Source organism: Giraffa tippelskirchi, chromosome 3 (assembly GCF_054371585.1).
Source record: "Giraffa tippelskirchi isolate mGirTip1 chromosome 3, T2T-mGirTip1v1.2.pri, whole genome shotgun sequence".
In the NCBI taxonomy this organism is placed as follows: Eukaryota; Metazoa; Chordata; class Mammalia; order Artiodactyla; family Giraffidae; genus Giraffa; species Giraffa tippelskirchi.
In genome coordinates, this window is record NC_137277.1 from 4,541,297 (window position 1) to 4,560,653 (window position 19,357).

General features: G+C 54.4%; 1 protein-coding gene and 1 long non-coding RNA gene across 4 annotated transcripts in view; one reads left to right on the forward strand and one right to left on the reverse strand.

Moving 5' to 3' along the window:
• LOC145543547 (uncharacterized) overlaps positions 1–14,328 on the reverse strand; it is an 89,155-nt gene extending 74,827 nt beyond the window's left edge. Inside the window, exons 1-2 of one of the 2 annotated variants that reach the window (XR_014080797.1) lie at positions 13,306–13,416; positions 5,259–5,568 (exon numbers count right to left, since the gene is read on the reverse strand). This is a non-coding gene — a long non-coding RNA (uncharacterized LOC145543547). Of the gene's footprint in view, positions 1–5,258; positions 5,569–13,305; positions 13,417–14,079 lie in introns of those variants that run through there. The other variant, XR_014080798.1, reaches the window with a different exon arrangement.
• On the forward strand, positions 13,535–19,150 carry SOX9 (SRY-box transcription factor 9). 2 transcript variants are annotated; one of them, XM_081585345.1, is made up of 4 exons: positions 13,535–14,333; positions 15,313–15,566; positions 16,154–16,571; positions 16,731–19,150. In XM_081585345.1, the coding sequence occupies exons 1-4, from the start codon at positions 13,903–13,905 to the stop codon at positions 17,044–17,046; spliced, it is 1,419 nt and encodes a 472-aa protein (XP_081441471.1). In that variant the 5' UTR covers positions 13,535–13,902; the 3' UTR covers positions 17,047–19,150. The 2 variants fall into 2 exon arrangements, with proteins under 2 accessions (XP_081441471.1, XP_081441470.1); XM_081585344.1 differs by having other exon boundaries at positions 16,154–19,150.
• The last annotated feature ends 207 nt before the right edge of the window (positions 19,151–19,357 follow it).

Genomic DNA, 19,357 nt, shown 5'->3' on the forward strand with positions numbered 1-19,357 from the left:
TGGCAGCAACTCCAGTCTCTTTAGAAAGGGCTCCCTGCTGACGGTATGTTTGCAGTCTGGGACTGTTTTATGTTTTATACCACTGGTTCCTTCCAAGAGTCTGAGGTTTAGGATTTGGGTGAGCTTGAGGGTTAGCTTTTCTTTTTTATTTTTTTGGTCCCTCTACCTTTTGATTCACAGTTTCCAATACACAAAGCACTTTAAACCATCCATGGAAACCTTCATGGCCACAGACATAGAAAAAGACTCTGATGAGTGTCCGACCAGGCGGGGAAGGCAGAGGGCAGTGTCCAAGTATGTAGCACAGATGTGTTGCTTTAAAAAAAAAAAAAAAATCAGGTCCCCAAAGTGGCATTTCTTTGCGAAAAGCTGGACCAGCAAGGGCTTCAGCTGAGAAATCAACACAGCCTCCACGAGGGGTGAAGACTTGAAGCTGCCCTTGAGTGGGTCCATTTGGGAGGCTGTGCAGCACTGAGCTAGACCTCCCGTTAGACACTTGGGAAGTGTTTGCGGAGTGGACATGCACTGAGTTTTTAAAGGATTCTGTGTCGCTGTTAGAATATTTGAGTTTGTCATTGTTCTCATCCCCACTAGATTCCCTGGCTCCCCTGGAAACGTTGGTAAAATGTCCAACTAAACTAACTGAGCTTTGTCCTTCTCTCGAAGCCTTCTGCCCCCTTTCTGTATCCTCTCTGGAGACAGTCCTGTGCAATCACCTTTACCCACCTTCTCATTTTTTTCCCAACCAATCATACAGAAATAATTGCCTATAATTGGTTAGATAGCATCACCAACTCAATGAATGTGAATTTGAGCTAACTCCGGGAGATAGGGGAGGACAGAGGAGCCTGGTGTGCTGCAGTCCACAGGGTCACAGAGTCAGACACGACCTAGTGACTGAACAACAATGACAAATTGCCAGAAATGAAGACTGAGCTCAACTGAATTCTAGTCTGGCTGCTCAGGAGAACAGTCAGAGTACAGTGCAAAGGACAACAAGATGCTCAGGGAATCTCTGCTCCAAGTCTCAGAAGCATCCGTCCACCCCACCCTTCTGAGAGGCAGCATCAGCTTCCTCTTTCCTTAAACCAGCATCACAACCTTTCCCTACACGCTGTACACGACCGAGTCTTAAACATCAGTGTTTGCTGTACAAATGAAACGTGTTCGCATACAGACCAAGTTTGAACCAGAGGATTCTCCTTTTGATTCCTCCCCAAAAGATGAGTTCTCCACAGACAGAGATTACCAGCGGGAAGTGAGATAGGCCGGTGGGTTACCGAATCTGCCGTGTTTTATGCAAAACGCAAGAAAAGACACTGACAAGCAGAAATCCCAGTGGCCCCTCTTTGCTCCAAACTATTCTCCTCCACTGACAGCCTCACTTTGGAACCTTCATTCCCAAATCTGGATTGCCTAGCAAAACACAGAGCCTAAAGGAAATAAGGCAAGTCTAACAAGAGACAAGGCGCTAGGTAAAATGTTCCCCATTAGAGAACAGAGGTGACGATGGCACAGCCCATCTGGTCTTCGCAGTAAATGAGTTTTTGAGAAACTTTATTTATTTTTATTATTTATTTTGGCTGCACCGGGTCTTAGCTGCCGCATGTGAATGCTTAGTTGTGGCATGTGGGATCCAGTTCTCTGACCAGGGATGGAACCCAGGCTGCCTGCATTGAGAGCATGGAGCGCTAACCACTGGACTAACAGGGGAGTCACCATAAATGGTTTTTCCATAATAAGCATCCCAGGGTTGGTGTTTGTTTTTTTTTTTTTTCCTGCTTGTTTACTGTTGCTGTTACTGTGGGTTTTACCGCTTAACCCTTAGAGCTGTAAAAGTCTGGACAAGTGAATTAACCACTCTCAGCCTCAGCTTTCTCATCTGTTAAATGGGATTAAGAAGAAACACCCACTTCTCGGGGCGATGTGGGTGATTTATCCACTCTGCCCTTAACTGATTGCCAAGCACATGGTAAGGGCTCTGTAACACTTTCTGTTATTAATAAATGACCTAATGGAGGGAACTGCCTGGTGATCCAGTGTTCAAGCCTCCCTGTTTCTGCTGCAGGAGGGATAGGTTCGAGCCTCGGTCATAGAGCTGAGATTCTACACGCCACATGGCCAAAAACACCAAGACCCAATGGAACAAAAAGGAAAGAAAGTGTACAGGACGATGACACGGGTCCTGCTCCTCTAGAACGATGAGGACTGCTCTAGGATGGGGGGGATGGGGACCTCCCGCGTCTGCTCAGTGGGATAAAACGATTTCGAAAACCTGGACAAGCCTGAATCAAGGTGTAAAATGGCCACCACCTGACCCAGAGAAGAAAGAAACCCTAACACATATCAGGGTAAAAAGGACAGCTGTGAAATGGAGTCAGCCAAGGCACCGCTTCTGCAAACCCAGAGACGCTCTCATGCGAAGGAGGCGAAGAGGAAGAAAGACACATCAGAGGCGCCTGGTTCAAGTCACGCTGTGTTCTCTGCTCCTCGGAGACAAAGGCGGCCAGACCCTGATTAGGGGACGAGAGAGAAGATAAGAGCCCAGATGCGCCTTCTCCACGTGACCCCACAAGGGAGTCAGAGCCCGGGGAGCGCTCCCAGAGCACAGTGCGAGTGTGGGGGAGTGGGCCGCCTGGGCCAGCCTGCCCGCCGGCCTTGGAGCCCCAGCTCCGTGGAGGCAGCAGTGTGTGGGGTTCTGCATGGGCCCGGGGTGCCGGGGAGGTACATGGGGAGCTGGTGACACGGGATCCAGCGATCTGCCTCTCCCATGAACTGCGCGGCCTCGAGCGAGGCACAGGCTCTTTGCGGGGCTTCTGTTTCTGCACGTGAAAAAGCAGAGGGAATAAGTTCTCCCCCTCCCAGCCTCCCAGAGGCGTCCAGGGAATAGAGCTGACGAGTGGATGTAAGGGGCACTTCAAAAGCAGAAGCGGGAAGCAGCGGCAAGGAATATTTGTTAGTGGTGAAATTATTTTTTCAGTAATAGGTGAGAAGACATGAGCATTTGCTTCAGAATAATGCATACGTGTGTGTGTGTGTGTGCGCGTGTGCATGTGTGTGTACGCCTGGGAGAAAGAGAGACAGAGAGGATAAAGCGTGTACCCCCAGGATTCCTGTACACAGTAAGAGATTCTGCGTGTGTGAATGGGCTTCTGGAGGGAACCTCTGAAGCTGTGCTGGGTGAGTCCACGGAGTTGCTGGTTTGGGGGGTGGGGTGAAAGAGACCCCAGTGTGGATGGAAGTGGACACCTGTCATGGACTGAGCAGCAACTATACAGGCCTCAGACACACTTGGCCCTCCCCCATCGGGGTCCCCGTATTTCCTACACGAGGTGGCCTCCCACTGGCCGGAAGACAGTGTCCATCCTTTGACCCCTGACTGTATCACCCCACCCACCTAGCAACAAGTTTCACCCAAGAGAAGCAAAAAGCTGTGGCACTTTGACATTTACTAACTAAATAAATACCTGCTGGGATTAACTCCACCCACCGCACCCAGGAGCCCGGGCCTAAGCTCCCAAAGCTCAGGTTTCTCTCCTCCTCCTGCTTCTCCTTGTCCTCTATCTCTCCTTCCTCCTCTCCTTCCTCCTCCAAAGAGATCACAGCTTGGAATGAGGGGCAGGGGTGGAGATGGGCGATTCTGTTTTTTCAAGTGCCTTTGTTTGGGGAGAAAGTAGGACCTTGGGTCCAAACATCACTGCAAGAGAAACCCAAGTTCCTAGACACCGTACATCTACGTACACACACTTGCATTCTCTCTTTCCCTTTAAATCCCCCCACCCAGAGAGGAGTAGGGGAAGGATTTGTGCTGCTGGGGCTCTGGGGACCGCAGTCCTAGGGGCGTCTGGGAGTGATTAGCTTACAGATTTCAGGTAGCTCCAGCCAGACATGCAACCCACATGACACCCCTAATTCCAGACCCTCCGCTCTCCTCCTCCAAACAAACAGCAGCGCCGTTTGCAGAGGAAAGAAAATGCCTTTCTTAGGAGACCCGCAGAGGAAAGCCAGGTCATAACTGTCTGCTCTGCTCTGGACAACCCCCCCACCACCACCCCGGCCCCAGCCCACTCTTCATTCAAGAGGCAGCCACACCGAGGCTCATCCGTGAAAAGGCTGTGCTTTGTGCTTAGAAAAGCAAGCAAGAAAACCAGGAAGAGAAAAACATTTATTATCCTTGTATATTTGGGTAGCAAGGTCGAGGTGGGGGGTAGAGGCTTCTGATCTGTTAATAATGATTTCAGTTTGTGGTTTGATTGTTTTCTCAGAACCTGTAAATCCAGGCCTGAAATGTATAAAGATCGCAATCTAAAAGTTTTACATCCATCACTCCAAAAATTCTCCAAAGGCATGTCTCCAACACCCTTTCCTATGAGAAAGAAGTCAGAGGGTAGGAAATTTAAGAGAGGATTCCAGAACAAGAACAGACTTCCTCGAAAGTGACATAGACAGACTTCTAGGGGACACGTTTTGACACACATAAAGATATCTCACCCCATCAGCCACGGTGTCCTACCATGGCCCGAGCTGAAATCTACCATTAGACATTCATTGCTGTGGCTAAATTTTTGTCCTTCATTCTCTAAATGAAGGTTTACTCGGCAGAGTCTTTGTGGCATACAGACTGAAGATTCAAAAAGGATAACGTCCTGAACTTGCCCTCAAGGAGATCACAGCTTAATGGTTTGCATGTCCACACCAAGGACAGATGAGAACACCGGGAGACAAGAACAGGATATTATTAAAACAGAAACGTAAGAGCAAATATCCATTCCTGGGAAGACATCAAGTCTTCACTGAGGGGTTAGTATGTAGCCTGGATCTCTGCCTCCTGTTAAAGTCTGGCTACCTCTGAGACTGAGAATATACTAAGCGTACAGTCATTCACTCCATAGTCTGAATAAGGCTCACATTTTTCCCCATGACAGCAGTCGATGAGGGCAGCTTTCATCTGAGACAGATACCCTTCCCTGAAAAGGGAGAGGCGTGCTGCCAGAAAGGGCTGGAAGGAAAGCTCCCCGTCCCTGAGAAAAGAAACTCATGAAGATGAGGAATAAGCCAATACATAAACCCAGGAAGGCTGGGTCAGTTCAACACACGAGTCGTTGAGAAACAACCAAACCACATGGAAGAGACTTGAGGAGTGAGGACCACCCCCAAGAATCAGCAAGTGAAGACACGTGAATAATTCTTTCTAAGAAAATTCCTAGGAAGCATCGTTTGGAATGTTTTTAGAATCAAAAGAGAATCTAGGGACTTGCCTGGAGGACCGGTGGTTGAGACTTCACCTTCCAGTGCAGGGGGTGTGGGTTCGACCCCTGGTTGGGGAGCTAACATCCACATGTGCGTGCTCGCTCAGTCACGTCCGACTCTTTGCGACTCCACTGACTGTAGCCCTCTAGGCTCCCCTGTCCACAGGATCTTCCAGGCAAGAATGCTGGAGTGGGTTGCCACTTCCTCCTCCAGGGCATCTTCCCGACCCAGGGATTGAACCCGAGTCTCTTGCATCTCCTGCCTTGGCAGGCAGACTCTTTACCACCGCACCATCTAGGAGGCCCCAGATCCCACAGCCTTGCAGTCAATAAAAAAAAATAAAAATAAAAAAAATCAGAAGCAATACTGCAACAAATTCAATAAAGACTTTAAAAATGGTCAACATAAAAAAAAAAAAATCTTTTTTAAAAAAGAGAATCTAGTCTTTCCTCTGAACCCATTCTTAAGCCTCAAAAGCAACCTCCCCATCACTTCCTGGTTTATTTGACTGAAAAGCAAAGTGCCCTTTGCAGGAGTGGGCCGGGCAGCCTGACAACTGAGGGAGATGCACTCGACGCCCCATGTTGCCCTCTGCCTAACCTGTCCGGTCCTCTTGACTGATACCAACCTGAGACTTGCCTGCAGCAGTTCTCAGGCCTCGCAGGGCTGAGGGGATGAGCTTGGAGGCAAATCCCACCCCCCCGCACGTATTGCTCTGAAACCCCGCTTTCCCCAGACCTCAGTTCCTGGAGGGGAGTCAGAAGCAAGAGAGCCTCCTCGGTGCCAGGAAAATAGAAAGCAATTAGTGACTTTTGCTTTCGGCAGAATCTAAAGGGGAAAAAGAAAACTTGGAGCTTCACTGAACTCCACCTCCCTGGGCCTCTCCGGAACCACAACGTTCAGCCCACTCAGCGTTTGGCCCATGCCATCCTCTCCTCCCCCAGAAGATTTCTCTGCTCCTGGAAAATCATCTGGAAATTGTCATCACCACGGTGCCGGCTGGCAGATGTCCCCCAAAGAGAGAGTGAAGCGTACCACACACTACAAGGCATTTCTGGGCTTGGACCAAGAAAGTGGGGGGGTGGGGGCAGGCACAGAATAGCACAGCATTGGTGGGGACAGGAGCCGGAGGTGGGCTCTGGGGACAGGAGAAGGGAGACCAACAGCGGTCAGCTCCGAGCCGGGAGCTCAGGACACTCCTCCCTCCTCCCTTGTCTTCCCCTCGCACATGGACGGAGCAGCAAGGGGGGGAAACAGTTTCCTGTGCCCCACGTGTTCTTTCAGGACAAGAAGAAGGGCATCCAGGGCAGAGACTGAGAGGGAAGGTCTCAGAAGGTGGCGAACCCAGAGGGCAGAGCAGCAGGAGACGGGTAGAATTCAGAGGCTGATCCTGATGGAAACCAGATCAAGAGACGGGAACAGCCAGGGTCTCAGTCTTGTCCCCTTTAGACGTTCAGGCACACACTAAGGACTTCAAGCCACGTCCGCTGAACTGATCGATGGAGGCAGCTGAGGATGATTAAGGGGGTGCTGGCTGGGACCGAGACAACAGGTGGGAGGACAGGGAATGGAGGGTGACGGAGGGGAGAGGCTGCCTCCACTCTGCTGTGCGTCCTGCCCCCAGAACTGCACCCCACCTGCTGCAGGCCTGGAGACAACACTCAGGCCTGCGGACCTCAACCCTGCACAGCCTCCCAGAGTCACCCACACCTCAGGCACGTGCAGCGCTAGCAGCACCTGGTCAGCTGCCCAGGACCCCTTACGCGTTTAGCACAGCTGTGCGGGCGTGCCTGCGAAGTTGCTTCAGTTGTGTCCGACTCTGTGCGGCCCCGTGGACTGTAGCCCACCGGGCTCCTCTGTCCATGGGATTCTCCAGGCAAGAACACTGGAGCGGGGTGACATTTCCTTCTCCATTAGTACGCCTGAGGTTCAGACAAAAGCTGGGTTCAGGGCTTCCTCACAGGCCAGGCCTCTGCGGGCAGCAAGGCTGGGCAGGAGAGCAGACCCTGGAGGCAGGCGGTGAATGCCAGCGTAGAGCATCTGAGCCAAGACCACCCACCCCGCCTCCCTCTCCTCCCGGGGCCAGAATCTTCCCGCCATCAGACCCCAGTTTTCTTCTAGCTCCTGAGGACAACCTGCCAGGTGTGGGATGCCTCCTCCACTCCCAGAAAGTGAGCACTTCAGGAAAAGGCCCCTCCAGCCAGGGCTCTCTCAGTCTGCTGGTTCCTTTTGAAGAAGCGAGCCTGCCCCTAAGTTATCCGGGAAACCGCTACCTGTCGCTGCCTTGCATGAGGGTGTGAAGGGGGATGAGGCTAAAAAGACAAACAGTGAAGCCGACAGCTTTGTGAGCTTTAGGGGGACCGGGAAGAAACTAGTTTCTGCACCCACTCCTGCCTTGTTCCGGCTGTCGGGCCTTCCCTCACGTTTCCTCTGACCTGGAACTTGAGGGAGTGGCAGGTTCTAGCCCGAGGACTCACTGTGACAGAAACAACCTCCACTTGCCCATTATATGGAAACGCATGTCTAAAGTGTTTGCCCTAAAGACAGAGTCACTGACGCCGTGAGATTTCTCTGGGTCTCAATAATGTAAAGGAGGGGCCACAAAAAAAAAAAAAAAAAAAAACCACCAACAAATAGCAAAAAGAAAACCCATTCCTCTCATCTAAGGCAGGTCAAATTTCACATTCATTAAAAAAAAAAAGTGTGGGGGGGGATTTAAGAGTTTATTTATTCCTTTTACACCAGTGAAAGGGCCCTGGGAGAAAAATGTCGTAGAGAGCAAGGGGAAAAAAAAGAATGAAACTGCTTTCTCAAAACGCCTCATCTGACTATTGGAAGCTGGGAAAGAGAGGACAGACAGACAGCCCTTGCCTCTCCCTCGAACCAAACCCCCAGGGGCAATGCGGTCATAATTGTGCTGGCCTCCTTTGCCTGCTTGCAGACAGCAGGAGCACCAAGAAATTAATCTGAAATAAACAATGACAAGGCAGGAAGCCCAGCTCATCTCCAGATTCCCTACGGCCCCCACTTGATGAAGCCCCAGGGCTGTTTAAGCAGGGGCTCTTGGTCCCGCCCACCCTCTGCAGTTTTCGCCAGGTCACAGCTCCGAGAACCACGGGGATAACAGAAAGCTGGGGACTGACTTCATGGCTTTGGCCTTCCCCGGGCCCTGAGGTGGAAGGCGCTCCGGCAGCGGCCTGAGCTAGACCAGAGGGCTGGCAACCCAGCTTGATCGTCTGCCTGAGAGCCTGGCTCAGGCCACTCGGCATCAGCATTGCATCGCAGGAAGCCTGGGCCCCTCGAACCTACAGGTTCCAGAAACCAGGGCGATGCCGATGTGCCCCGGGCATCCGGTCCTGCTGAGATAGAAACGGATTTCGAGAAAGACACAAGATCATTTGTCTTAAATTCTGGCAGTCACCTTCGGAATTGTGTAATAATACCATTTCGCCCTTTTTCTAGGTTGGATGGAGACACCCCCCTCCCCTGCCCCATTCATACAGATCCGAAATAATCTGATGTCCCAGCTATGAGGACATCTTGGAGGGAGCGGCTGGGTAGAGGCCCTGCAGAGTGAGATGAAGCCCTCATTCTAGAGCTCAAGGTCCCTTTGGGAAATTGTGCAAAACTCCTGAGACTCTCAGCCCTTTTCTGTCAGTTCTCTCCCGGGAACTAAAGACAGCCTAAACTGGAAGGTGACCCCAGGGGAGGCAGGTGGGACTCTGTGATCTACAGGGGAAACGCTTGGGGTGAAGTGAGCGCCCTGACCCTCACAGAGTCCAGGGCAAAGGAGGCACCTCTGCGTCCAGCGCTGGCTTTATTTGTATTTTTAAATCAGCAAGGCAAAAAGCACTTTCAGCTGAAAATGCCCGAGAGATTTTTTTAAAACAGAGAAATTATGGAGGGACGAACACACACACACACACACACACACACACACACACACACACACACACACAAAGTCCTAGGAAGTTTCTCGAGGGCCATTCTAGAGAAGCCTGGAGGGAATCCGCACTGCCCGACTCCCTGGTACCTTGACTAAAAACAGATATTTTCGAAAAAGGAAGGTTAAAAAAAGACAGCGAGCCACCACACTCCCTTTGGAAGCAAAGTCCCTCTGGGGCCACGGCCGGGACGTGCCCACTGCCAGCTCTCCCCTCCTCTCCGCCTCGGACTCTCAGCCAGTCCCGGACTAGCCAGCTCCCCCAGTCTCTCTCGCTTTGGCTCGGTCCCCGCGCCCCCGGGGCGCCGAGCGGGTTTGCAGCCGCAGCTGCCCCCAGGGCGGGCCGCGTCACCCGGAGCTGGGGGACGGGTTCCTGCCTCCCTTCCCGAGACACTTCCCGTTCACCGCACCCCGCTTTGTCTGCGAAAACAGAAGGGGGAAGAAAACTGAAAAGCCCCCTTCTCGGCCTGCAGTTTTAGGGGCGCCGGGATGCTCCAATCTTGGGCGACACAGATCGGATCACCTCCTCGAGCAGGGCGCCCGTTTGGGGAGAAACATACAGGGACAAACACACAGGCGCGGGCGTTTCGGGAACATGCTGCGGGGAGGTCTGGGGGCCTGCGAGGTGCAAAGGTCACTTTCTTTGGCCGGTCCACAGATATTCACTGCGCCCCGAAGAAGCCGCCTGGGACTTCCCTTTTCTCTTCTGCTGTGGCCGCGCAGCCCGGCGCTTGTCCTGAGACAAGCTTACCTGCGGCTTCTTTGCAAAGACAACTGGTGTCCCGCGCGAACTGGGGAGACGGGCAAGCTGGCTCGGGCCCCGGTGAAACAGTGCTAAAAACGAGGATCCGCAGGCCGCCGAGCGAGGGCGCGAGGACCTGAGTGAGGGTCCCGCCAGGGGCTGGGCTCTTTCACCTCAAGGGAACCGGGCCAGGGATGTTGGCGGAGCACAGGGCATCCCTCGTGCCCGGCACTTCTGGAGAAAACACTGCCCTGGGCTGAGAGACGCCGGAGACGCTGCCGCTCGCATCCCCACCAGTTAGTCCCCCCCCCTCCCCCCAAGGACCTGCCTGCCTGCAGAAAACGGTTTGGACACAGTCCTCACTTTGGCTAAGGAATTTCAGAGAGGGACGTCGCGGTCCTTAGTCGGCCCCCAACCCAGGCAAAAGGAAGCCCCCTCCGCCCACACGGCCCACCCCCAACGGAGACAGAGGCCGCCCCCGCCTCGGGCGCGCGGTGTTCGAGAAACTCGCTCCGCGCCAGCTACGCTGGGCTCCTGCCTGGCTCCCGCGTAGACGCGGAGGGGGACCGGCCGCCCGGGCTGGGGAAATTGAGCCCGGCGCCGGCCCCGGACGCCGGGAGAGCGGGAAGTGGGGCGTATCCCAGACCTCGGTTTCCCGAGGGATCCGCTCGCACCGGGAGTCTCGGCTCCCGGCCGCAGACCTCGCGGCGTTGCCTCCCTCGCGGGCGGGACCCGAATGCGCGCCTTGTATCGGGGGCAGTGCGGCCCAGCGCTCGCCCCCTGCTCGGTCTGCGCCCCCCACCCCCCGTCTCCTTCAGTCCCCCACCCCACCCCCAGCTCCCGGCAGAAAGCTCTAGCTCAAACTGGGTCGACAGCCTCAGTTTCTCCATCTGCAGCCGGAATATTGTGAACGGGTTTCTTTCCCTAGGGTTCCCTCTGACTCAGGTGCTCTGGTCGGGGGCTGCGAGCCTTCTTCCTTGGGCAGGTTAGGGAGGTCACCCTGCGATCCGGGGAGAGTCACACCCCCGAGCGAAACGAGTCTCCGCAAGGAGGCGGGTGGGGGCGGGGGCGGGCACCCACCGGAGCTGCCTGCAGAGATGCGAAACCGCCGCCCCCACTGACTGATTCATGATGCCCACGCGCCAGAATCGGCCTGGTCCTGGCACTCCGAGACGCTTGGCATCTTGGAGCTGGGGGTCCTTGCGGTCTCAGTGTTCCCGCTCTGGGCAGAACAGAAACGTCAGGCATCTCAGATGCCTGACTACAGAAGACACATCTCTCAGTTCCCCTCGCTGAGCTGCCCAGAGGTGGACCTGCATGGGAGGACATATCGGATAGGAATTCCTGCAGAGAGAAATCTCTGCAGCGGGGCAGCCTTGACGGAGTGAAACACACCACCCCCTACCACCACCATCTACGTTTTCCTGCAGTTTCTGAGTTAAGACAGTTTCTGGGCTTTTGGCGCCCTCTCTGGATGCAGCTAAAAATTGCAGCCCGTTTTTAAAGTCAACTGATTGTTTATCCTAAGTTTTCAAAAAGATACAAAAATGTTGGTATGGAACAAACAGAAAGGGGATACAGATCTATAGCTTACAGTTTTAAATTCTATACATTACACAGCTCCTATTACATTATCACTTGAAAATATATTTTAAATGTACGTATTTACCTTGACAAATATTTAGTGAAATATTACCTAAAAAAGTCACAGTCGTCTTCACTGCCTTAATGCCAGTAAACATGGGAATTACAATAAAATGCACCCAAATACAGACGGCCCGGCTGAAGCTTCTGCCCGAAGTTCTGGTCTCTGAGTCCCCTCTTGGGTCAGGTGTCTTGCGAATTGTACTAACTCCCCCTCCCTAGGACACAGATATCAGTCCCTACTAAGCGGGACTTTTTCTCCTAAGAAAGGACGGAGTTGTTCTTATACTTTCCCAGCGTAGTCACGCGGCCAGGAATACAAGGCTGTTGTACCTTGTCTCTTAAACGGGTAAACAAGCTATAGAGTACCAGACACGTCCACTTGTAAGTTACATTCGTTTAAAAAGTAAATACTGTTTCACAGTTTTATAACTGGCTACCTTCTGAAGAGTTCCATTTCCTGTAACAAATGTCCACTTCTTCAGAAGAAATGGAAATGTCAGAAAAAAAATCTCCAAGGAAAACATTCTTTGAAATCTTGCACTAGTGTCCGCAGTTTGCAAATTAGAAATAAGAAGTCTTTGCTGTGAAGAGGGATGATTCACCGTAACAATAATTTAATTCGGAGGCGAACATTGGCGAGAGCCAGAAGGGGAAGGGGGGAGGTATTTAAAAATGAGTTTTCCACCGTTGTGCGTTTATTTGTGATTCTCAACACACGGAACCCGCAGGCGACTAAGATTTTTCTTCCCTCTCAAAACACAGAGCCAGCTAAGCAGTTCGTGTAAACACAAAAGTTGTCCCCAAATCACACTTGAAATACACCAGCGACACCCCCACCCCTGTCTGCAAGTCAGAAAGGACCGGACTAAAGTCCGGACCACAGGCGCTTCACCGCTCCAGGTGTTTTTGTAGGGGGGAAAAAAGGGGGGGGAGAAAGCAGGCAAGAAGCACGACTCCACCAAAATGGAGTGTTTTGTCTGCGGTGGTACCCATTTGTTTTGGCTTTTTCAAACCGAGTGACGGGCCTCGGCCTCCAGGCCCAGCACAGCCACGTTCGCCCAAGTTCGGTTTCTGAAAGCCAGAGCAGCAAGCGAACTCTCTCCAGGGGTAACTCTGCTCAAGTTCTGATTCGGTCAGAGGTGAAAGGCAGAACCTCGGGACGGTCGCCCTGTCACTGAGGCGCGCGGGCGGGGTGCGGGCTGGGCAGAGCAGGGGGCTGGAGAAGGACTAAGTCGGAGTTCAAGGTCGGAGAGGCGCGGGCCAGCTCCCGCGAGTGCGCGGGGCTCCGGCGTCGCCGCGGCCGCCGGCGCGCGCGGGGGACTTCGCTGTGGTTTTCATTGATTCTCTTTGCACCGAGCGCAGCCGAGTCCCAACCAGCCGCACGGGCCCCGGCGAAACAGAGCATGTTCGTCTATTTATACGGATTATTACAGAGGAACGGCGGACGTTGAGTCACCAAAACATTTGCTTCAAAAGACAATTTCTAAACACTTTCGGAGGAGGCAGGCTCCAGGCGCGGAAACTGAGCTAGGATTTAAAGAAGGAGCGACAGCTTTTCGAATATTGCAAACCCAGTTAAGTCCCCGGGACAGCGGAGAAAACTGAACAGAAATGCTAGTGGGTGGGGACAAATCCTAGTCCACACACACACATACACACACACGCAACGATTCGCGCAGAGACGGCACCGAATTCTGACATTAAGAGAAGACGGCAAACTTACACACTTGGAAGTCCCGGGTCCCCCGCCTTCCCGGGTGCACCCCCCAACCCCCCGCGGGACCAGAGGCTGCGATCGCCTCCCCGCTCCTCCCCTCTCCTCTCGTCACCCTGCCCAGCGCCACAGTCCCCCCCCCCAAAATCGGGCCCAATCAGCTGCCTGCCAACCCCTCAAATGCCGCGCTGTGATTGGCCCTTGTATTTATTAAAGAGCCGCTGGACTGGGAGTTGGAGAGCGCAGAGCGGAGATTGAAACTGACCTGGAACTTCAGTGGCGCCGAGACTTGCCAGTTTCACTCCAGGAACTTTTCTTTGCAGGAGGGAGGAGAGAAGGGGTGCGATCGCCCCCGCTTTCTGCTCTCTCTTCCCCTCCTCCTCCTCTCCAGTTCGCCTTCCCCTACTTGGAGCGGGCAGCTGCGGGCTGGCCCCCGCGCGCCTTCCTAAACGCTCGCCCCCGCGGCCGAGTGACGCGCCAGGCTCCCCGGGAGCTGCTCGCCCCGCGCCCGGGCCGCCGAGGGGAGAGGAGCCCGCGCCTCGAGTCCCCGAGCCGCCGCGGCTTCTCGCCTTTCCCGGCCACCCGCCCCCTGCCCCGGGCCTGCGTATGAATCTCCTGGACCCCTTCATGAAGATGACCGACGAGCAGGAGAAGGGCCTGTCCGCCGCCCCCAGCCCCACCATGTCCGAGGACTCGGCGGGCTCGCCCTGCCCTTCGGGCTCCGGCTCCGACACCGAGAACACGCGGCCCCAGGAGAACACGTTCCCCAAGGGCGAGCCGGACCTGAAGAAGGAGAGCGAGGAGGACAAGTTCCCCGTGTGCATCCGCGAGGCCGTCAGCCAGGTGCTCAAGGGCTACGACTGGACGCTGGTGCCCATGCCGGTGCGCGTCAACGGCTCGAGCAAGAACAAGCCGCACGTCAAGCGGCCCATGAACGCCTTCATGGTGTGGGCGCAGGCGGCGCGCAGGAAGCTCGCCGACCAGTACCCGCACCTGCACAACGCCGAGCTCAGCAAGACGCTGGGCAAGCTCTGGAGGTGAGCGGCCGGCCGGGCGCGCGGGCGGGCGGGCGCGCGGGCGGGCTCCGCGGCGGCGGGGGCGCGGGCCCCGACGGCCTCTCCGCGCCCCGCCTCCCCCGGGAGGGGGTCGCCGGCGCCCCCGCAGGCTCGGGGCGGGGGCGTGCGGGGAGGGGGAAAGGCAGGGAGGGGGAGAGGCGGGGGGAGGGCTGGCGGAGCGGGGTGCGGGGCGAGGTGTCACTTGGCGGAGTTTGGCCGAGTTCTTGGATTGCTCTTGGGGAAAGGGGGGAAGGGGGGAAGGGTGGGGGAGGGGGTGGGGGGGCAGGTCGCAGAGAGGGGGAGGACACTCGCAGGGGATGCGGTGGGACCCGGCTGCAAGCCTCATCTCCCGCCGCCGGCTGTGAAGGTCAACCCCAAGCAGGGGCTGCGGTGGCAATGGAAGTGTGCCGCCCCCTCCCTCGACCTGCGCTCGCCCTTCGCCCACCGGGATGGGATGCAGGGTAGGGGGCGAAGCCAAGGCCTGAGGGTCCCCGGGCAGGAAGCGGACAGGGTGGAGGGGGGCGAGGAAGCTGCTGGAAATAGGTGGGTGCCTTGTGTGTGTTAGCGGGCGGGGGGGTGTGGGTCGGCAGGAGCAGCTCCTTGCAGATTAAGTGGTTTTTTAGAAAATGTTCAGAGGGTGTTGCGGACGGCAGCGGGGCGGGTATAAATCCAGTAGCACAGGAGAGCGGGAGCTATTTTCATCCGCAGGGTTTCCAAAATAGAAGAGAAGGGGAGAGGGAGGGGCGGGGAGGGACCGCTCAGGTCGCACCAGCAGGACGAAGTTTTGCGGTTCTTGTTTTTCAAAGAAAAGCGGTGAGCTGCAGTCGCGGCGGGCAGGCAGGGGCGGCGGGAGGGAGGCGGGGGTCGGCGTTCGAAGATGCCGCGGGGTGGGGGTCGCCTCCGGGTCTCGCCGACCTGCTAGCTCAGCCCCTCTCTCTCTTTCTCCCCGCGCCGCCCCCAGACTGCTGAACGAGAGCGAGAAGCGGCCGTTCGTGGAGGAGGCGGAGCGGCTGCGCGTGCAGCACAAGAAGGATCACCCGGACTACAAGTACCAGCCGCGCCGGAGGAAGTCGGTGAAGAACGGCCAGGCCGAGGCCGAGGAGGCCCCGGAGCAGACGCACATCTCGCCCAACGCCATCTTCAAGGCGCTGCAGGCCGACTCGCCGCACTCCTCCTCCGGCATGAGCGAGGTGCACTCCCCGGGCGAGCACTCCGGTGAGCCTCCCCCGCCCCGGCGCACCCCCCCGGGCCCCTAGCCACTCGGGAGGCCTGCTCAGGGACCAGGCGCTCCCCGGGGACGGACACCAACTCAGCCCTGCGCCCATTCGCCCAGTTCTCCTCGCCTCCCTGCCGAGGACCCCAGGGCCCCACGAAGTCCCTGGACACACACAACACACCCCCTAATCCTTGCATCCTAACAGATTAATTTTTATTGCAAGGCAAAATGCCTTTACAGCTTTACCGGGCTTCTCCCCTTTTTCTTTTTGCTTCCCCGCCCCAAAAGCACACACAGGGCTTTTCTACAAGTAGCAATGTCGTCTTCCGGACCCTCCGGGGCCTCGGACCCTCTCCTGATAAAAGGGGGCTGCCGAGTGTGTACCGGCGGGTTAATCATTGGACGCCTTATCTCGGGCGCAGTGCGCCTACCTCGCGGATGCGGGAAGGGAGGGTGGGTAGGTGGGCCCCCCCCCGAGACCTGAGCCTCCCCACCCCCGCCCCATCGCCCCCCCCCTCCCCGGGACCGGAGCCTCCGCGCAGTCTTGGTTGATGATGGCCCTGTGCTTCTCTCTCACCGCCCGCAGGGCAATCCCAGGGTCCGCCGACGCCCCCCACCACCCCCAAAACCGACGTGCAGCCGGGCAAAGCCGACCTGAAGCGCGAGGGGCGCCCCCTGCCAGAGGGGGGCCGGCAGCCCCCCATCGACTTCCGCGACGTTGACATCGGCGAGCTGAGCAGCGACGTCATCTCCAACATGGAGACCTTCGACGTCCACGAGTTCGACCAGTACCTGCCGCCCAACGGGCACCCTGGGGTGCCGGCCACGCACGGCCAGGTCACCTACACGGGCAGCTACGGCGTGAGCAGCACGGCGGCCAGCCCGGCGGGCGCGGGCCACGTGTGGATGTCCAAGCAGCAGGCGCCGCCGCCGCCGCCCCCGCAGCAGCCGCCGCCGCCCCCGCCGCAGCCCGCCCAGCCGCAGGCGCCCCCGCAGCCGCCGCCGCCGCCGCCGCCGGCCGCCCCGCAGCAGCCGGCCCCGCCGCAGGCGCCCCCGCAGCAGCCCCCGCCGCCGCCGCCACCGGCGCACGCGCTGGGCGCGCTGGGCAGCGAGCCGGGCCCCGCGCAGCGAACGCACATCAAGACGGAGCAGCTGAGCCCCAGCCACTACAGCGAGCCCCAGCAGCACTCGCCGCAGCAGATCGCCTACAGCCCCTTCAGCCTCCCGCACTACGGCCCCGCCTACCCGCCCATCACGCGCGCGCAGTACGACTACAGCGACCCCCAGAACTCGGGCGCCTACTACAGCCACGCGGCCGGCCAGGGCTCCGGCCTCTACTCCACCTTCAGCTACATGAGCCCGGCGCAGCGGCCCATGTACACGCCCATCGCCGACACCTCGGGGGTGCCTTCCATCCCCCAGACCCACAGCCCGCAGCACTGGGAACAGCCGGTGTACACACAGCTCACCAGACCCTGAGAAGAGCTCGCACGGGGCGGGGGCCCACGATGCTGGCCATGATGATCGCAGAAAGATCCGAAGAAACAAACGCGCGACCCTTTGGACATTTTTTTTTTCTTCTCTCTCTCTCTCTCTCTCGTTTTTTTTTTTTTTTAAAAGACACGTTAACGCTGAAGGCGACTCGGAAGCAGCTTCCCAAGACACTAAACGTTGAGCTATCCAGACGCATCACCGCCTTGTCGTTAGACCGGTGGCCAGCCCACTCTTGGCTAGAATAGACCGGCGGAACCGACGCCGAAACTGGACTGGAAACCTTCAAAGCGAGCGTGGAGGACGATGGAGATTCTCTCGTGTGACCCATTTGCTCAGTTCTCTCTGCCTGTTTGGACTTCGTAATTATTTTTTAGCAGTAATTAAAGAAAAAGAAAGTCCTCTGTGAGGAATATTCTCTATTTTAAATATTTTTTAGTATGTACTGTGTATGATTCATTACCATTTTGAGGGGATTTATACATATTTTTAGATAAAAAGAATTAAATGCTCTTATTTTTCCAACAGCTAAAACTACTTTAGTTTGAACAGCGTGCCCTAGCTTTTCTTGCAGCCAGAGTATTTTTGTACAGATTTGCTTTCTCTTACAAACAAACAAACGAAAAAAAAAGAAAAAAAAAAAAGGATGTGTGTTATATTAACCTGCAAAAGCCGCAGATTTGTGTTACTGGGCAGTTTGGGGGGATGAGCTTTGCTTAACTCCTCAGGCTCTCCGATTCCAGGAGAAGTTGCCTTAGAAAGAAAAATCAAGGCCTTATTTTGCAAAGACAGAAGTAAACAATAGTCTAGAGACTATTGCATGAGCATCTGATAAGCTTTATCATATATATGTTTTTTAAACAAGAAAAAAGAAAGCCACCTTAAAGCCTTAAAACCATGCTGCTGGAAAATCTTTGCCCCCTCTTTTAGTGCATTTCTTCCCATATTTGCTTGTTCGCCACAATCGTAGGCAGCAGAAGGCAAGCAAAGGAGACGAAGTCTGTCTGGGGAATGCTTCAGCAGCCAGTAAGTGCCCCAGCACACCGCCCCCAGTCGCCTGCCCCGGCCCATGTGGAATACAGATGCTAGAATCCTCTCACTAACACTATCACCTGTGCCTCTCTGAACACCAGCAGTTAACCTTCAAGACATTCCACGTGCTAAAATTATTTATTTTGTAAGGAGAGGTTTTAATGAAAAACAACATCAAAAAAAATCTCCCTCTTTTTTTTTTTATTTTTTAAATTTACCTTCTTTAAAATAGGTTATGGCAGCCGTCCTCAAAGGGTATGGTCATCTGTTGTTAAATTATGTCCTTAACTGTAACCAGTTTTTTTTTTTATTTATCTCTTTAATCTTTTTTTTTTTATTAAAAGTTTCTTTGGATTCCTTGTCCTAGATTTGTATAAATGCCTTTTTTGTCTGTCCTTTTTTTTTTTTTTCCTTTCCTCTTTGTTGTTTTGTTGAAAACAAACTGGAAACTTGTTTCTCTTTTTGTACACATGAGAGTTTGCAGATGTAGTGTATCACTGAGTCATTTGCAGTGTTTTCTGCCACAGATCTCTGGGCTGTCTAAACTGTGTGTGTATGAGAGACACGGACAATGCAAGCGTGTGTCATCAGCGTTCCCCTGCGTGTCTCTTGGAGAGAGAGGGGAACGGGAGGAGGGTCAGCCCACTGACAAACCTTAATTCCTAATTACTTCTGTGGCTGGAGAGTTTGAGGATTGCTTTTTAAAAAAGACAGCAAACTTTTTTTTTTTATTTAAAAAAAGATATATTAACAGTTTTAGAAGTCAGTAGAATAAAATCTTAAAGCACTCTTATAATATGGCATCTTTCCATTTCTGTATAAAAGCAGATCTTTTTTTAAAAAAAAAAAATATTTCTGTAACTTAAGAAACCTGGCATTTAAATCATATTTTGTCTTTAGGTAAGGTTTGGTTTGTGTTTGTCTTTTGTTTGTTTCGCTCGTCCCCCCGCCCCCAAACCTTTTGTTTTCTCTGTGAAACTTACCTTTCCTTTTTCTCTTCCTTCCTTTTTTTTTTGTATATTATTGTTTACAATAAATATACATTGCATTAAAAAGAAAATGGCCTATGGACTTATTTGGTTGTCCTGTTAAAAGGATGATTTGAAGAATTGGGGCACCAGAGAAATGGTGGCATCCTGATCATTGTGATGTTTGGGGGTGGTTTTTATGTGTACTTGGTGCAGTCCTAAAAATCTGCTAAAGACTGTGTCCCCAAAAATCAAAGCAGAAAAATCTTGAAAAGTGCCAGCCACCCTACAAGGTCACC

Coding starts and splice junctions, on each gene's coding strand:
- SOX9 (XM_081585344.1), top strand. CDS start 13,903: ATGAATCTCCTGGACCCCTTCATGAAGATGACCGACGAGCAGGAGAAG. Junction 14,334..15,312: donor ACGCTGGGCAAGCTCTGGAG/GTGAGCGGCCGG, acceptor CGCCGCCCCCAG/ACTGCTGAACGAGAGCGAGA. Junction 15,567..16,153: donor CTCCCCGGGCGAGCACTCCG/GTGAGCCTCCCC, acceptor CACCGCCCGCAG/GGCAATCCCAGGGTCCGCCG.